The sequence below is a fragment of the Poecilia reticulata genome, linkage group LG5, assembly GCF_000633615.1.
Source record: "Poecilia reticulata strain Guanapo linkage group LG5, Guppy_female_1.0+MT, whole genome shotgun sequence".
Taxonomy (NCBI): Eukaryota; Metazoa; Chordata; class Actinopteri; order Cyprinodontiformes; family Poeciliidae; genus Poecilia; species Poecilia reticulata.
The window spans coordinates 8,071,314-8,090,091 of NC_024335.1; the positions used below are offsets into that span (position 1 = coordinate 8,071,314).

Genomic DNA, 18,778 nt, shown 5'->3' on the forward strand with positions numbered 1-18,778 from the left:
GGTGCATCTGGGTGCAACATCATAATCCATTCCCTCTTCTACCAAATTGAACTAAATACTTATTTCCTTTATAAACAGTCATTTAGTTTCACAGAGGCCAGGTAACAATCTATTAATTTGATTAGGATATGCTGCAGAAATGATGAAACTAAATTTTGCAGGATATTATCTCTTGGGGACTGGATTTGGGTCCCTGACCTCAACCAAGTGGAGTGTCAATAATTTTGGCACAAAGTCCAGCTTGTTCCTATGACTGAACCTTATGGTTTCATCTTTACTTTGTGCAGATGAGCTACTGGAGTGGTTTGCACCAGAGCGACGCTGCTGAAGTCAGCACTTCATATCCTGAACGAATGGTTCTCAAAAAGAAAGGAAATTATGACTCCTTCCTCCATGTTGATGATGGATGGACTGGGACCTAACTTGCTCCGGTGCAAATGATGCCTCTATCTGCCACATTGAGAAAAGACATAGATCCAGGGTGCAAATGGCTGAAATGAGCTTCCGCAGTAGGATGGTTGGGCTCAGAGGAGGTCCATTAGCCAGGTGGGCAGCTTGGAGGAGAGCCGCTGCTCCATTCCTTCTTAAGAAGTCATCTGACCTGGTCCAGTTACATAAGGAGCACTCTTGGGTGCCTGCAGTAATGCGGATGCTGCATTGGAGGGCATCCAGGCACATACCACTGCAGGAAAACACCAGCAGACCAGGAACTAACACTAAAAAGCTTGTTCATCCCTTCAGACAAGGGAACTTGTCACTATCTGGATGTCTGAGTTTCCCTTCCAGATCTGATGCCTCAGCTACATAGTCGGTTGATAAAAGGACGTATGGATTTATATTTCTACATTTTTTGTGAAATTCAGAATGCACATTTATTTATTTATTTATTCATGTATTCACTTGCATGTTTTAGAAAACATTTAATGTACTGCCTGAGATGCAAAACAGCCTCAAAAATAATGTTAAGTATGATGGACATTATTTAGTAAAATGTGCATTAAAGTAAACTGAAAGAAGTACTAACTCTGTTAATTCATCAATGGTCTTCTGTTTCTCGTTGATCTCGTCTCGAAGGCGGCCGAGCTGCTTGCTTTGGGCTTCACGGTGCAACTTCATCTGCTCCTCCAGAGCTCTCTGCGGAGTCGCCAACAAGAACGAAAAAAAGACCAATAAAGTGAGTGCAAACACTTCCTCTCAAAGGAGAGAGAGCAACATGACGTGGGAGGAAAAGGGCAAACAGCTAAACACCAGGGGAAAAGAAATTACACACATTGTGCAGATSTGAACTTGAAAGGCTCTCTAGGCACTGAGCACAGCACAACCAGTGTCAACACACTGCCACTGAAACTGATTTAGGACTAATGAAGCTGGAGCTTGGAGACAAAAACACTCACATGAATACAAATCTAAGCAAAAAGATCACAGTTACTTTCCACCTGTAAAGCTGCTTTCACCTTTGCAGGTGAAAGCAGCTGTAAAGGTGCGAGAATTTTGTCCTCGCTGTTCCCACAACAGCGAGGACAAAATTCCTCTCTGTTCCAAATGAGCAAAGTTCATCATCCATTCTTGGCCCTTCTTAAGGATGGACGGACGGACGAAGGGACGGATGGACGGACGGACGGATGGACGGATGGATGGAAAATTTTGTCAGTGGAGCAGAGACTATAACTTTAAAAGCAGATTTTTTTTTTATGTACAAATAATTTTTTTATTTGTGTATTTMCAAACCTTGAATATATGTAAATCAAATTCCAGGATGTGCAGCTGACAAATTGTGATGCTATCATTTTTAAAAGATTCATTGAATTCATAATGTGAAGATCATGACCGTTTTGAAAGTAAATAGGTGTCCAACCTGGAATAAGCAAAGTGTACCTAATAAAGTGAACATTGACCAAATCGGCCAGATGCATGAAGAAGAGTAAAAAACATACAAATATTTCTCCATATTTCAGATGTCTTTCCATATTTAACATGACCGAAAAAAAAACCTTCAATTACAATTTCTATCTTTTGTCAAATTTATCCAAACTGCCCTGAAACCAAAGGAATCCTTTCTTCCTCTGTTTGAAGTGACTTCATAATTTGGTTTGTTCCGGTGCTGGAAAATACAAGAATGGACCATGATGTGCGGATTCATGGCTCAATGGAAAAAATACTTTAACACCTGGATTTACCCAAGTGCCGAGATGCTGTAATAATAAAAAGCATAGTATATGAAATCGCTCTTACTGTAGTCATAGTTACCTTCATATCAGACAGATTCTGGAGAGATGTGCTGTTCTCCCCATTGGTCATCTGTGACATGCTTTCTGAAACAAGCAGTTTTAGATCAGATGACAAAGGAAAGAGTGTGAGAAAACAGAAGAAAACACAAGAAAGGATGTTGACATGGTGACAATGTGAGTCACATAATTGTTTTATTCCCACTGTGACCTGATAGCCAATCATTAAAGGATACTCATGCTGACATCGGTCATGCTTTCATTAGGAAAATATATAGTTGTAAATTAAATCTTTGGGTCACGCTAACCCGATATTGACTCTCTGCCGTCTGATGATGAAAGCACTGAGCTCTGCACCTTGCTCCAGGCAATGCAATCAACATGGACTTTGTATTTGTCATCTGCTCCTGTCCCCGTCTGCCTGGCTTATTGAGTACAACCAAAATGAATTTACAAGTTCTTAAACCCACTGGTTATTTAATTCACTTCTCTGGGAAACCAAAGAAAGAACAACTTACATTGCCTCTGGCCTGATTTGTGAATTGTGTCAGAGCGCTGGGAGTAGCAGCAGCAGCTAGCTGCGCCCTGCATGAATTTCAAATGTTACATTAATCTTTTTGTCCTGGACAAGGGAAATGTTTATTTAGCCTTATTTTTCTTGTCCTCAACAACATTAAAAAAACGATGACAGAATAAAATGCTCCACTGAAGCAAACAACAGTTTTTAGCAGGAAGTCGATTCCTCCACAATTCACCTTGGTCGCCACGAAACACAGATTGTTTTGTTGTTTCCTGGTCATTAATTTTGCTGAGACGGGATTACTTTTGACTGTTTCAGAACGCTGACCTTAACGTTTGACTTTGGCAACCGTCTGCAATTTATCATGATCTGCAAACTGGAGCAGTCCTTCGTCCTTCACAGGAGAAACATGGAATGTCAAACAACATCGTTTAATATTTACACCAAACAAGGATAGGTTTTCTTCCTAGAGGATGAAAGATTTGTTGCTTCTTGCGACATTGGTGTATTCACCTTAATCATAAATAGATGTTTTATTTGATCAGACTTTGTAATATGTCTTGCTGCATGTTGTATTTCACCTGATTTCTCTCCTAAATTGCTGTCTTTTATTTTTTACTAGAAGTCAGACCCACCAGTTCAGAGTTCGTAGATACACCAAATTAGGTGAACATGTTCCATTGTGTTTTAACACAAAGAACAATCAGCTTAGTCACCTGGCAGCAACTTAGTGCTTTTTGGCATTTAGATGTGGTGAATGACTTGATTAAGTTCATGCAATGCGTCAGAATGAGGAATAAAAGTGGTTTACAGTAAAATTGTTGGTGCAAAAACAAGTTGGTGTAAGCGTTTCAGAACTGCAGATTTGCAGTTTCCTCATCTACATTTCGTTTATAACTGTTTGAGGTAGTCCTGTCTCAGATAGCTGGCTTTACATTGAGAGTAATTTACATTTGCTACGATCCGTATTCGTTTACTTCAGCTACTATTCTGCTCTGTAAACAGTGTTAAAAAATGGCTCACAGTCTGATAGATTAGAAATACTGAATGAACAGGGGATTGCCCAAGGTCTAATGCCATGTTCAGCTAAGCCAATCATCATTGTTCATAAAGAAACACATCATGTTTAGAGGCAGAATCATTAATGAGGATATGAGCTAGTCATTAACCAAACTAATAAAGCAGAGCCATGGCTTCAGACAATGCCGGTGCCACTCCACATCCACAGCCATGGCAGCTACTTTCTGCCTTGGCAGAAACCAGTGAGACAGTTGATAAACCTTCTCCTCCAGTTTGCCTCTAATGGAAGATTAAATTAGTGTCTGGGCAGCCACCCCACAGCGTTTTTTTGACGAGTGGAAATAATCCTAAATGTCATTTCAGATTAAAATCAAATCTTTTCAGAGATATTTTTAAAGTAGTCCTTTAAAAATGTAAGACCTCTCAAAATTTTTTTAAGTGATTCAATCTTACTAGAGATATTGCATAATGAGGGGATGGCTTATGGCTTGTTGCACCACATAGTCCAGATGAAAAACAAGATATGGGATAATGATGCAGTGATGTTTCTGTAAATACATTTTGTGATTATTGTTCTGACAGCAGAGATCTCCTAGTTTAGGTGAGTAGGTGTTTCTTTGTACATATCCTGATAGGTCAGCTTTAGCTGAACAGCATGTTCTCTTGTTTCTCTAACAGCAGAGTGGTCACTTTGTCAAACAAAATTCACAAATTACTTATTAAAAGTTGATTAGTTAAAAAAAAAAGGCATTACAAAAACTTAAGTCACATTTACTTTATTTCACTATTTTGACTGACTTAAGAGTTTTTAAAGATGTTACGAAAGGAACAGTTTATCAAAGATTTTAGGTCCATCTTTGGACTTTAAGCTGCATTTCATTTGTCAAGAAAGCCAGATAATGGATTTCAAAATGACTCACAAAATTTACTGTTTTACACCTACGAGTTAGAAAAACAGTAAAATTTGCCAAATGTTGTAATCAGCAACCAGGCTACCTACTTTCAGAAATTAGAAGCTGGAAACCATCATGAGCACAAGGAAACGTTTAATTTCTGCCATTTTAAGAGGATTTTACACAAAGGGCAGTTTTTTCTCACTTGGAACATGCTGATTCTGATATCCGAGTACAATCCACCATTTTACTCTTTCAGCATCAGTGACAGGAAACAATCAAAACCAAATTTTATGTCTGTGTTGTGTTTAATCTGAGAGTTAACTTGTAGAATTATACTAACTGGTGTAGTAATTGTTTTTTTATTTTTTTTATGAGAAACTCTATAATTAAAAAAAAACATTTAAAATCACAAGTAAGTTAGCATGGCAGAAATAAAATCCAGCAGGATTTTATGCTGGTTGTGTTGGTCAACTCTCTGAACCTCACAGAGCTGAAGGCTCTGTCTTTATTTTAAGTTTTACGTTTATGATATATTTTTATTTTATGTCACAGGGATTCAGGTAATACTCATCTGTACCTTGAGCTCTGAGGTTGGCCATCTCCTCAGTCAGAGAATCATAGCTGTCCTCCAGCTGTCGCTTCTTCAGCTCCACATTCTGCATGCAATCCATCACAGAGCGAATCTTTGCCTCATGCTGAAAGACACAACGTGAATCACAAAGTTTGAAGATGAATAGAAAACCCCAAACCTTTACCCATGAGAACCCTGCACTAAAGATGAGGAATTCTTCTTCTAAGCTGAATGGATGTACTGACATTAAATATGTATGAGCCCCAGTCATTAGGGAATTTAGTTTAAACACTAAAGATAGTAAAATTTACCTCCTGATGCCTGAAGGCAGCCTCAGTCACAGACAGAATGTAAAATATGCCACATTTTAGAATCAGGACTGCATGCACAAATAAGGGTGTGAGATCTAAAAAGCATCTAAAAATTTCCACAATGAATTGCCTTTCATCAGAGTAATTTAGTCCCCACAATGGCCCACTATGCTAAACGATAATTAAACTGATAGAAGAGTGTGCTTGAAAGATAATGATGATGATCATCGGTAATGTGCTATTTGAGGTTCTAAAATCTGTTCTCCTCATTTTTCGACAATAACACCAGTATTTCTATCCCTGACACTCTTCTTTTCTCATCCGAATGTTCTTTGTCTCCTCGGTAACAAACAATAGCCGATTCATTACTTCAGATCTGCACCTGTGAGATGAGGAGGTGGCATGACGACAGCTCTCTGCTCGTCTCCTCCATCTTTTGGTTGCATTCTGTTTGGAGGTTCTCCAGGTGTCGGCAGCGCTTCACCATGGACTTCACCTCCGACTTAATCTTGCTGATGTAGAGTCGAGCCACCGTGAACTCCTCCTCGATCGCGCCAGTGATCTCCACAGGCTGGAGATAAATAAGGCACACAGCAGGAGAGGCTGTTGAAAAACTAGCAGAGTTGATGTTTTATCAAGATTGAGTGGCGACAATTTAAAGACAGCTGGGAAATTATAGGAAGAAGAGGCGGGAAAAGGAAAGACTTTTTCTGGCATCTTTTGCACATAAACATTTGATTAAGAGCATCATTTAGCAGATGCTGTGACTTAGCTGGTTAGGAGTGGACTATATAGGATTAGAGAACTGTACACATCAATCTAAATGTCTGCTGCAAATTCTGTTTGCAATTCTGTTTACGCCGTTTGCAAATTCTGCTGCAAAGGTCCATAAACTGCTCTTTGTAAATAATTTTAACATGTCTGAGTCGTACTTCAACAAACATCATTTTGTCGTGTTATAACCATCGATTAATTAAAATCTAATTAATCTAATTTTATGTGACAAACCAGCACAATACAGAGTATATTTATGAACTAGAGGAAAATGTATACGTTTTCAAAATGCTTTACAAATAAAAATATAAATGAGTGAGGAACTTTTTAAATATTAAAACTTCCTCTGCTGTTTTTCCTGCAAGGTCAATTTGAGCAGCATCTTGGATCTAGTGAATACTCACGACAGAAAAGGTGACCTTTTTTATTCAGCACGTGGAAACAAACCTATTCAGGACAGGCATGTACTTCAGCAAATTCAGATCCACTCTTCCATTTCACAAACGTAAAGAATATAATTTTTGTATTGAGATGCCAATAACATGATATTCTAAACTAGGAATGCAGAAAGATTCAACAGATCTTGCAAAAAGCCGTCATTTGAGCCATAAATACGATTGTTATTTGTTTCTCACCAGCTTGATTTCCCGACTTCCAACTATAGTGCTGAACTCGCGCAGGTCCCTCATGAGGCCGTTGAGAACCTCGGCGATGCGTTTTCTTTGGTGGCTGCTCACCTCTTGGATGCGGGACAGCTCTGCCTCTAAAGCCCTGAGGTGAGACTGTTGGAAGAGACACAGAGGGATGTGGAGGCACTGAGTGCAAACAGAGGACATGTGCTTGAGAAAAAGGATTTCATTCAAGAAAAAAATAAACAGAGAGGAGCTCTTTAAAGTTTACGTCTTTAAATTTGTATCTGTCTTTTACATTTTATCTCTATTCCAGCTCTCAAAGAACTTAAAGAAGTGCAGATTTGCATTAATTTAACTTGAAGGCAGAAGGATTTACATCCTTAGAGAAGCTCTTGTATAACCTGCACTTGCTTCCACACTGTTACTTTAGATCTGCACCTGTGAGATGGTTATATGGTTAATGTGATCAAGGTTGTTGTCATAAGGATTTATTTAGTTTGCTTTTTGAACTGTTAGATCGTTATTACAGCCTAGTATTTAGTGATTAAGGTTTCTGCTCATCTGCTTTACTATAAGGTTTGCATGTTTGAAAGATCTTGCTTGGGTAGTTTAAAGAAAGAAAATAAATCTCTTCAATCTGATTCTGTATGTGAATCTTCTTCACTCTCCTGATAGACTGAGGTCAAACACCTCCATCAAGCAACTCCTGAACCTCCCTGACTTAGAGAAAAAAAACACTTGAATATGTGAAACACCACCTAGCTATCACTTGATGCCAACATTTATCAGTCTGGAGTGCTCTCTCTCTTTCTCCATCTGTTCAGATGCAAAAATATCCATGTGCCAAGCATAAACAACAAAAGTTGCCAGGTAGTGTTACACAGATGCTTCATTCCTAAAATACAGGGGAAAAAATGAAATATTGCCAGCAATGTTTGTCAGCAAACCTGACGTTTTATTATTTATGTGAGTTCAAAAGATTCATAAAAGTGTGAAAACATGCTTGTATTCATGCAATATCCAGCTATTTAGAGAACACTTGGTCYTACATTTTGTATGCAGAGAACATATTCAGCTTTCACCTTTTTCCTCATTTTGATACATAACTTCAAACTTCCATGTATTTCACTGGGACTTTTTAGAACAACTCAACACAAAGTAATGCATAAAAATATACACAAAATTTTAAACCTTTTTTTTTCAACAGGAAATAGTAGTTTAATACAATTTCACGCCACACATTTCAGATATTTATTTGTAAGATAATTTTATAAGCATGCATTTGTGTGTGTGGTTGTGTTGCCCTATGATGGGTTGGAAAACCGTCTGGAGCGAATCTGAAGGATGTTACCTGAACTGGCTCAAATAAAATGTTCTGCAAGTTTTATTGTTGTTGTTTTGTTTTGTTTTTTCTATCTAAGATGCATTTTTATTACTGGCATTTAATCAGGGAGAACAAAGACTGGACTAAACGTGTTGATTATGATGATTATGACCTAATGTAATTAGAATGAACCAGTAAGTTTTTCCAGAAAAATTCTGAATTATATAGGAAAATAAATAAACTTGATAGAGAGATGTTGGTTGGGTACTATACTGTATATACACAGTCAATATTTGGGGCTATTTTTACATTTCTGCATCCTGTGATTTCCTGCTGCCTGCGGCTCTGCTGCAGTGTCAATAAAGCCCTGGTTGCTTTAATAACGGCTTCAGCTCATCGGTATTGTTGAGTCTGGTTCCTCTCATCTTTCTTCTTGACACAGTTTAGCTTAAGCCAGCTTGCAGACTAATCAAACACAGTAATATTATGATTAATTCAGGTAGTGGTGCTTTTTGACAGACTGGGAAGGTGCCAAGTCCTTCTAGTAAATGAAATCTCCATAAATTTCCATAAAGCTTGTCAGTCGAAGGAAACTTGAGATGGTCTAAAATTTCCTGCTTCTACGTCGGCGTCGACAACGCGTCCTGGATTAGTCTGTGTGAGGCGGCTCTTGAAACTCCGACTCTAGCCCTTGTTAATCTTCCCACAAATTCTTGAATGGATTTTGTTTCTCAATCCTCTTAAGGCTGTTGTTATCCTTGTTACTTGTGGACCTTTCTCTACCGCGCTTGTTCCCTCCAGCCAGCTTTCATTTAATAATGCCCGGATACAGCAGTCTGTGAAAAGCCACCTTGTTCAGCATTGACCTTTTCTGGTTTCCACCTTGTGAGGCACTTCAATGACTGTCTGCAAGAAAACTGTCTCGGCATTCCTCCCTGTCATTGTGGAGGCCAACACATGGCTATTTTGTATAATTTTTTTCAAAATAAATAATTGTTATTGATGCTATGTACAGTATTTTCAACTTTTTTAAAAATGTACTTTGAAGTTTTCATTGACTATAAACCAGAATTTGTCTAAACTAGCGGTAATAAACTGCAATTAATCTATTTTATTTACTGAATTGAATTACATATTAATTATTTATTCAAATATATTATTGTTCCTGATGCCTTGTTCATACAGCAGGATTTTACATTTTTCAGTTTATTTTCATACACATGACGGTAAATAATCATAGGTTTAACAGGTTTGGTCCAACCGTGTGTGGTGCAGAGCCACACATTGAAATACACATACACAAACACACGCACGCACACACGCACGCACACACACACACACACACACACTCGAACATTCAAATGTCGGACAGGAAATATAGCAAAATCTCATGGGATCAAACATGAGTTCAGAGTACACAAACAAGGCCAAAAAGTAAGATGCAATGGAGATAGGTTGTGCACTATTTTTAGCACCATTGCAGTTGTTTTGTCTTCTTTGTTTTTGATTCCTCTCTGTGTTTCTGTCACCTCACTTTCTGACTCTCTGCACATCACATTTAACATGCGATGTGTTTTGTCCTCAGAGAACACCTCACACACCTCACAACATATTGAACTACATCCCCGATTTAAGACTAGCACGTTCCCAGACTCCTTCTGAGTACACAAGGTCACTCTTAACACAGCAGACAGCAGAAATATTTACTAAGATTATCTTTAGAGTCATCATAACAATCGGGACATTTACAAGATTGTTGAAACGGAAAGATCAAGTGAAAACTTGGCATGATAATATGTGAACCAGGCTTAACTAAGAATAAGCACATGTGAAAACAAGGGCACATTTCTGCTTAATACAACTGAAAGAGTGCCTCCTGTTTATAAAAACACACCGACTCACATTCACTTTTTTTCCATCTTTTTCTGAGTAAATTCAATTATTTTTAATGCCTTGCGTTGCTTTGTCGACCACATTGGGCTTGCTCTTTTTCTGCCTGCCGACTAGGCGGCTTATAAGCTGCGAGGTGAGGAGCCTCTCTCTTCAGTTGTATGAAACGCACATAACAGATATATTTATATGTTTCTATCTATAGCAATTAATTACTGCAAAGGGTTTGTTGCTGTTAGCAGCTTACGACACAAATGTGTGAGTAAGTAAAAATAAGCTGACTTTATTTAACAAATACACGCTACATAGTCGAGGGGGGTAATACCACTCATGCTTGACTTAAACAAAGTATGGTGCATCTATATAGGCCTTTAAAAACAGCATGCCATCTACTCAGCCCAATGTTACGCCCATCAAAATGCAAATGGTGAAAGTCCACAATCTCGGCTGTTTAGTCTTCATCTCCCCCATTAACGCAACGTTGTTATCCTTTAAAGGTCGCCTCCCCTGGCAAACTCCAACTTATGAGCACATGGCAGTAAATCATTAACCCCAGATTATTTCTTCATGAATAAATAAAAAAGAATGAAGATGGAAAGGGTAATAAAACTATTCAGCTTATCTAAAGAAAGATTTATGAAAAGATAGTCAAGAGAAGCCTGTTGAAGTGATGGACAGAGTAAATGAAACTGATAGAAAGGAGCTTAAGTGGTTAGATGGATGGAAGAAGGTGCATGAAGGAGCGCATGAAAGGCAGTGACATTGAGTGATGGCCACATGCAGAACAAAAGAGGAGTTTTAGCTGAAGAAAACCAAGGAGACAGTCAAATGACAGATGTTCGCCACTTTTTATATCCACGCAGCAAAATTTCAGCCGAGGATTCATAAAAGTAAAAAGTTGTCCTGAAGATGCAGGATGAAGCTGAGGAAAAGCTTTGTCACTGTGAAGTAAAGTAATTTTTATGCCATGTATTCGTCTATCACACTGCTGGCAGACGTTCCTGCGACGGCTCCCTGTCAGCTGAGAGGTATCGACAGAGCACAGTGTAAAGGAGAAGTTGTGCTAAGTGAAATGATTGGGGACAAATTGCAGTGCCAGCTGAGTTTGAACTGAACTGCGCACAGCGTCGTTATGTTGTCAGCTCCTTTCATCAGTTCTTGGATTGGTTTCTGAGAAAGTCAGGGATAGAAGTGATGGCCGTATGGCAGACTGTAAAACAGTATGAAATATTGAAGAGGCTTTAATACGGCGGCGAAGGGTTCACTCGGTTCACAAAGTAGGTCATAATAACTGAATTAAGGCTTTGCTTCCTCTGCTGGGCCACTCTATCGACATTAATGTTTGTTTTTCGCTTGAGGTGCCTTTCTATGCTATGATCCACTTTCATCTTAAATAAGTCACATTACCCCTGCTAAGAAAATACTTTTGAACGTCTTCTTTCATTTGTCTTAAGTTTTATTCTATTTTATACATGTGTTGATGTAGTTATTTCAGGAAAAAAATCAGCTATGCTGACTTGTAAAAAATCGCTTTAAAAATAAAACTGAAAACCAAAAGAAAGTTAGAAAACAAGGATTAGGACATAGGCATCACAGTTATTTTAATTATATGGTTTATAATGAATGACAGATTTACATCACTATGCCAACCACATATTGCTGAAAGCCAAGTTAAATCAGAGAAGTGATTTGCTTGTTATGTTTTTTCTTTGGAGTTAAAGAAATGTACTAAAAGCAACTTGTAAAACATGCATCAGCTCCTGCAGTGATGAGCTACCAAAGCTTTTTTGTGTACATTGAAACATGGTGGTGGTGGTTTTATCTGCTGCTTTACCGTTTTGTACCTTAAACACTGGCTATAATTGAGAAAGCCTTAAATTCACTTCACCACCAGAATATACCAAAGGAAGAGTAGTTCAAGACCTAAAAATCAAGCTCACTTGAGCTTTGCAGCAAGTTAATGATAATAATTTTAATGTTTAAAAATTTTACCACCTCTTACCATGGCTGGCATCCATGTAGTTTCAAATCATTTAACTATGTTGGGAATTTTCCTTAGCAGATTAAGACTTTTAAACCAGACCTTTACTGCCTGTGAGGAAATGTCTCTATAAACAGAGTTTTCTGTGTGAATATCCAAATTTTGTTTTACTTTAAAAAAGCAAGAAACTCCGTTAGAAATGTCATGTTGACTACAGCTGTACTGACCGACAGGCTGTCCAGGAGAGTCAGTAAGTGGCCTCCTTGGTTGCACTTGACAGCGTTTTCAGATATCCAGGATGAATGTCACCTCTTAGGAGTGTTTGTCCCCGTGACATAATTTCTCTCTTCTCTTTGTTTACTTTTGAAATTTAATTTCCTCAATGTCTGTTTAACTTCATTCAAAAATGTTACAATATATATTCAGAAAGTGACTTCGTGACAGATTTATTTCTGCAACATCCCTTTTCGACTTTGCAGGATGAAATACTTGTAACAACACCACTAGAGAAACTCAGACTCACCATCTTCTTTCCAAGTTCTTCAGCCAGCACCTGGTTCTGCATGCTTTTCTCCTCGACCTCCAGGCTTTTCTGGTCGAAGTTTACAGCCAGCTCCTCCAGAGCCTGAAGCACCTCCTTCACCTCAGTCTTAGCAGACTCATTTTCCGCTTGCAGCCTGCTGAGCTCTGACTGCACCTTCTCGCTGTCTCCCCTGGATGAAGCTAAAAGCTGAAAGGTAAGGAGGTTTAACTATATATAAGAGCTCCATAAAAGAAAAATATGTGTAGAAATAAAACTGTAAAAATGCAAAGGACTACTTTTTAACAAAACAAAACAACCTATCTTCTAGAGAAAATAAATGTCTTTACAAGACTGTAATGCACTGCAGATAAGCAAATTATTCCTATTTAAAGTATTCACCTCAGAATATCACTGCACAAAGAGAGAGGCCATTTTATTTTGCCACCAGCTTTTGTTATTCTGCTGCGGCCCACTGAGAGTCATCTCCCTGAATGACACGTCATAAAATGTAGATGCTGCTCTTCCTGGGTTTTCAGTATATTTGCACAAGCTCAAAGCCTTTGTTTGGACAAATGGTCATTATGCTGCAAAGTCTCTGATTTGGTAGCTACAATTATGGCAACTCAGCTCACAGTAGGGCTGTTATGGGACATAAATGTCCAAATCTAGAAAAAGTGGATTCCACGTTTTTTTAGTGGAATCCTCCCAATATATTAACTATCTTTCTCATTCTTTCCTTGCTAGATTCCCCAGTTTCTCTGTTTGTTGCCCTGGTTCTATGTTGGTTAGCCTACTGGGTCTCAGCCTGTGATGGTCCATTGCCTTTTATTTATCTGCAGATTTGTTTTGATGCTCCTGGACTGACAGTTGTAAGTTTCTGTTTCTACTCATTAAAGACTCTGCTTCACCAAACTGCAGGTCCTTATCTAACCTAAAAATGCCAACAGTATGAGGTTAGCAAAGTAATGATTTGGGGAGCCATGCTATTTGCTGGTGTTGCTCCACTGATGTGTCCATAGACTCAGTAGTTGTTTTTTATTTTCCAGCAGGACTTGGCCCTCAGGGGAAAAATACCAATGCCAGTTTAATGATTGTGCTTTCTGTGTTTTTTATTAGCTAGAAAACTGGCCTGTACCCTAAAAAGAATCTCTGGGTTGCAGGAAGGTGAGACACCAGATCCAACAATGCTGCCATCAAAGCAACCTGAATTTAACATCTAAGGAGACCTAAAGGCTGATCATCTCCATGCATTAATGCAGCAATTTGTGCAAAAAAAGCTATGAGATTCACACTAATAATAATCTTTCTTTGCGATTATTTGTGCTACAATGTAACTAATTAATCAAAATTTACTCGTCAATGTTCCAGCCCTGAAAATGTCTCATAAGTTATTTCCTTCTTTACTTATTGGCAAAAAATATTTTACTGGTCGAAAAAGAAACTAACTCAAAAACATTTAGTAACTGAAGAAAAATGAACTCCAAGGAGTTCATGGCGAGCTGCAGCCTTTCATCTGTGTTTGCACTGGAGTTTAAAAAGGTTGTGTTTCAAACTCCAGTTAGCATAAATATACTTACTGATCAGCGACCACAGTCTCATTTACTCTATCTCCTTTTTGGCAGCAAAACTGCGTTGTTTTTCCAGCTCATTCATCTCAAGGGCAGGATGGTAAACCCTCTCACAGCTGACTTCTGCTTGAACTGTGATTCACGTTGGCACGTTCGCAGAAACGACGGCCCACAGTGAGCTGTTTAAACCGAACCGATAAAAGGATGTAAAAACCAAGATCTTTTACCTCCTCCTGGTCGAGCATCTGCTCCTTCAGCTTCTCCACCATCTGGCTCTGGTGATTGATCTCATCGTCCTTCAGTGGAATAGAAACAGTTAATTTGTATGTTTTTATGATTGTACACCTGAATCTTCTGGGTTCAGTGTGTGAGCTCAAGCAGGCATTTACAACTTGCACTCAAAATTTAAGTTACAACTTTGGGTTTTAAAAAGTAATGCAAAAATCAAAGTGTTTCTAGATGTGTGATGGATAAATAAAATAAAATTAAGCCTTTTAACACAGAGTGGAATATTATAAACACATGCCTGTTTGGTTGTTTTTTCTTAGTATCAAAATTCAGAGATCGTCCGGACTGGACATTACTAATTTCTTTTAGTTCTTGTTTCCAAGAAACCAAAATTTCTTGCAATCTTCAAAGGTGATGCTGATTTTCTCAGCAATATAATCTGCTTTATCAAAGTTACTAACCATTGTAACAAATGGAACAGTGTTGGTAGAAAAGAGCAAAAGAAGAAGACGTTAAAGGTTGAATAGTAAGGCCTGAGACAAAGTGAGAGATGCATCAATAATGTCACTTTCAGAAGCATATTTTTTTATTTGATTAAAGTAAATAAATATCCTTAAGACCACAAAGAGCACATTTAGGATGTCTGTTTTGTGTAAACACGACAAATCTTTTCAGTTTGAGACATTTTTATTCCAGAATAAAGCATAAAAAAAGAGTTGGGTGACTTCCTAAAGGAATATGTGAAATGGTCATGCATTGAGCTGAAAATTAGAGGGAGAGAAGCAGTAAGAAAAAGGAAAAAGACTTAAAAGACTTAACTCAAAAAGCCTGATGAAGTTTTGATCAAGGCTGTTTAAGAAGTCAAGTTTCTTGGAAAGAAAACTTTGTAGAAGTGAAAGTGAGGAACTAAATTCAAGAGTTTAGCACAGTATGGGATGTATATCGGAAATAAAAAAAAAACATCTAAACATCATGTACTTTATACAGAAAAGTGAAAAAGGGAAGAAAAAAATATAAATTAACTCAAAAACATTGGCAAAAACCATGTGTTGAACTTCAAACTAGACTCTACAAACTGTAAAATGAAATGTAAGAAAAATATGTTAATTTAAGGCTAAGCTTTTCAAAATAAATGACATCTATTTTGCCTCAGTGATATCCTTCACTAATAGCCACTACTGTAAATAAATCACTCCTTAAATGTTCTTATAAATAATGCATAACGTACTCTGAGTAGCCGCATGCATATTACTGCATCTCACACACGGTGTGTAATCAGCTCCGCATTCATTCCCAGACAATCCTCTTGCTGCAGTCATCACCTTATCATCCAGCTGCTTGTACAGCTTGCGGATCTCTTCTTCATATTTATGCCGCTCTTCCTCTGAGATGTGAACCACAATGGATGACGCTAAGGAGCAGGGGCTGCAAGGAGTGCAGGGGGTGCATGGGCTGCATAATTCAAGAGTTGGCTCGTCAAAATCCAGAGGAACAATGCGGGCATCCTCCGATCCTTCACCCAGCTGCCCCAGCACAACATCATTCTCACCTATAGAGACAGAAGGAAAACATTTTTTGTCATTGAGCTGCCCTTCTCCTTCTCTCAACCAGTGAATGCATAAAATGGGATTATGAGGTTCATCTTATCCGTGTTTCCTCTGAATCCAATCAATTCAAATGTGAGATTTAAAATGGTTCCGTGTCAAGGGGAGACATCTTCCTCAACACTGTCACCCAGCATTAGCTCAGATGACACAGTCGTGATATTAATGAGAGAAAATGTCATGTGCGTGTTTTGCACAACATTGTTAGCTGTCAGGATGTACACGATAAACTCTGATTTGGTGCAAAAGCTAATCTAAGTCTGTCACCAATCTCAGGAGGAGAGGAGGACCTAATAGGAAATACAAGTTTATCTTTACATTCAAACTTAAATATCATATTCAAGATTCAAGATTTGTCTTTTGAAATAACAGAAAAACAGGGAGCTCAATGAAAGTATTGAAATAGTTTATTTATAAATTAAAATACAAGATGCATCTTTAAATTGGCATATTGTGCATTTTCTAACCATATTTTAGCAAAATACACCCTGATAGAAAACAAAGCAAATTGTTGAACTGTAACATCAATGAAAAATGCAAAAGGGTTCTCTTTGTTTTATCGTATTTCATATAAATATAAATCTATCTTCAAAATCTAGCATCAAAAACAAAATCTTTTGAAGCTTTGACTTACTTATACAATGAAAATGAAGACAGCAGGGTTATTTTATATCTACATATTTTATTTATTTATTTATTTATTTTAAGTCTAGAGCTGCTTTCTGTGAGTCACAGTTTAAATGTTAGTCACATCAGCTGCTGTCTCTGAGGATTTACTATAGTTGAAGTGAAGGTCTATTTAAATATACTTTGATGTTACATTCCTTAACACATAGTTCAACAGTCTCCTTGTTTTAATATGTTCATGCTTAACATAAACATAAGGAACTCATTATATATTTACTCAGGTCAGTCGGATCAAATGGGTAAAGGCTGCGGGGAAACATTGTTTGTTTTTAATCACGTTTCACATGCACTTTATCTTGTCTGCAGTGAAAAGGAAATGTACAGAAAGCTGAAACTTGCTAAATGTAAAACGAATCTGCAAGCAGTTATAGAGCTTCAGATCTAAGTGAAGAAAGAGGAGGGCACGTTTTCCACTTTTACTATTGAGCCAAAAACGTTCGTTTTATTGATTGTTGTTAGAGCTGGCCAGACCAGACTGAGCCCTGTTCTTGTTAGTTGCTGTACGTTTTCACTTTTGGGGAACTTCTATAAAAATCTATAGGAACAACTCTTGATTCTGTTGTCTTCATATATGTCAATTTTATTAATCCAGTCAGTACATTTTGCATTTTATTAAGTTGTAATTGCAGGTATCCCTTGCTAAGTTGTAATTCTTCAGCCTTTGTCTTGTTCTTTCGTTCCTCTACTGAGGGAAGTGAAACATTTCTCAAGGACTGGTGTCCTGGTCCAGCAGTTAAATACCTGCATACATTCATTTAAATGAGCAGGCTCGTCAGCAAAATCCTTCAGAATTTGGGGGACAGGCAGTGTGCTGAGACAACAATGAGCATATTCATAATATTGGTCTACTTTTATGAGAACTGTGACCTTAAAAGCTGTTTTTATGTATATAACAAATCTGAGCTGAACTCGGCTCTCTCGGGCATCGTTAAACTGTGCTCTACTCACGAGTAATGGCTCTATAAACCGACATTTAGAGTTAACTGTAGCAGTTATGCGCAAAAAATCAAGAAGGTTTTCCCCCGAAAGAGAGGGCGCATATTTGTAAGCATATGCAGTTGTCTTTGTGAAAACTTGTTATTGATGATATGATTAATGAAAAAAAAAAATGTTTGTAGTACCCTTGCAGTCACATATATAGAACCTGATCACACAAAGTGCTTCAGACTGCAGATACATGTATTGATGAACTTTGCACTGGGAACACTGGGAGACGGCTGAGGAGATTTTATTTTTATTTTATTTTCAAAAATGATTTGTTTCACACCACTACTGTTTTAAAGCGTGTTAAAAAAAAGATGTGGTTTATAATCCAAAAATTACAGCATATTGACTTGTATTGTGGAGTTCTGCTGGAAACACTTCAACTGGGATTGAAGTGTTTTCTTTGTACTGGATGATTAAAACCTGAAAGGCTTGGATTTGACACTCCACTCTGGCAGAGACTCTGCTTTCAGAAATGCAAACTGAGTAAATATTCCTGTTTGAGACAGTTATTTCCTTTGGGCCAGTCTTGATTAAAGAGCTCGGTAATGTAGTGCAGGATGGAGGTCAACAGCATCCACCTACGAGAGTCCCAAGTCAGAAGTGGGAAGCAGTGAAAAGACCTGTGGGAGGGAAATTGGGGCGAAGATTCTGTCAAAATGGTCTATAAAATTCTGTGAATTGTAAGTACTATCCAGAGAAAGAGAGTCTGAGGAACAGTTAAGTGAGGAGCTACAGGAGGACGCCATAAAAGAAATTATTTCTGCTCATGAATGTTCAATAAAGATGTGTTACGGTTCATTAAAATGCGGGTCAAACGCTAGGGGAGATTTTTTTTCGCAAGAAACAAAAGGCAGAAATTAGATTCATGGCTTGAATGTCAACTGATCACCACCACTGAGTGCACTGACATTTGAAAAGTCCAACAGATAGGAGTAGATGCACATCGCTGTGTGAGGGGGTGCGAAGAAAAGAAAATGCTGGTGTTTGTGTGTGTTGACATGTGAGAAAACCACTCTACGTTATGACTTTTCTGTGGC

The 18,778-nt window shown here is 38.0% G+C and overlaps 1 protein-coding gene across 3 annotated transcripts in view; it reads right to left on the bottom strand.

Moving 5' to 3' along the window:
- Positions 1-18,778, bottom strand: part of kif5ab (kinesin family member 5A, b) — an 88,338-nt gene that overhangs the window by 18,511 nt on the left and 51,049 nt on the right. For all 3 annotated transcript variants that reach the window (XM_008408475.2, XM_008408474.2, XM_017304898.1), the window contains exons 12-19: positions 15,786-16,012; positions 14,463-14,531; positions 12,668-12,874; positions 6,953-7,099; positions 5,926-6,114; positions 5,239-5,356; positions 2,248-2,312; positions 1,025-1,134 (exon numbers count right to left, since the gene is read on the bottom strand). In XM_008408475.2, coding sequence (XP_008406697.1) covers positions 1,025-1,134; positions 2,248-2,312; positions 5,239-5,356; positions 5,926-6,114; positions 6,953-7,099; positions 12,668-12,874; positions 14,463-14,531; positions 15,786-16,012 — 1,132 coding nt within the window. The remainder of the gene's footprint in view (positions 1-1,024; positions 1,135-2,247; positions 2,313-5,238; positions 5,357-5,925; positions 6,115-6,952; positions 7,100-12,667; positions 12,875-14,462; positions 14,532-15,785; positions 16,013-18,778) is intronic.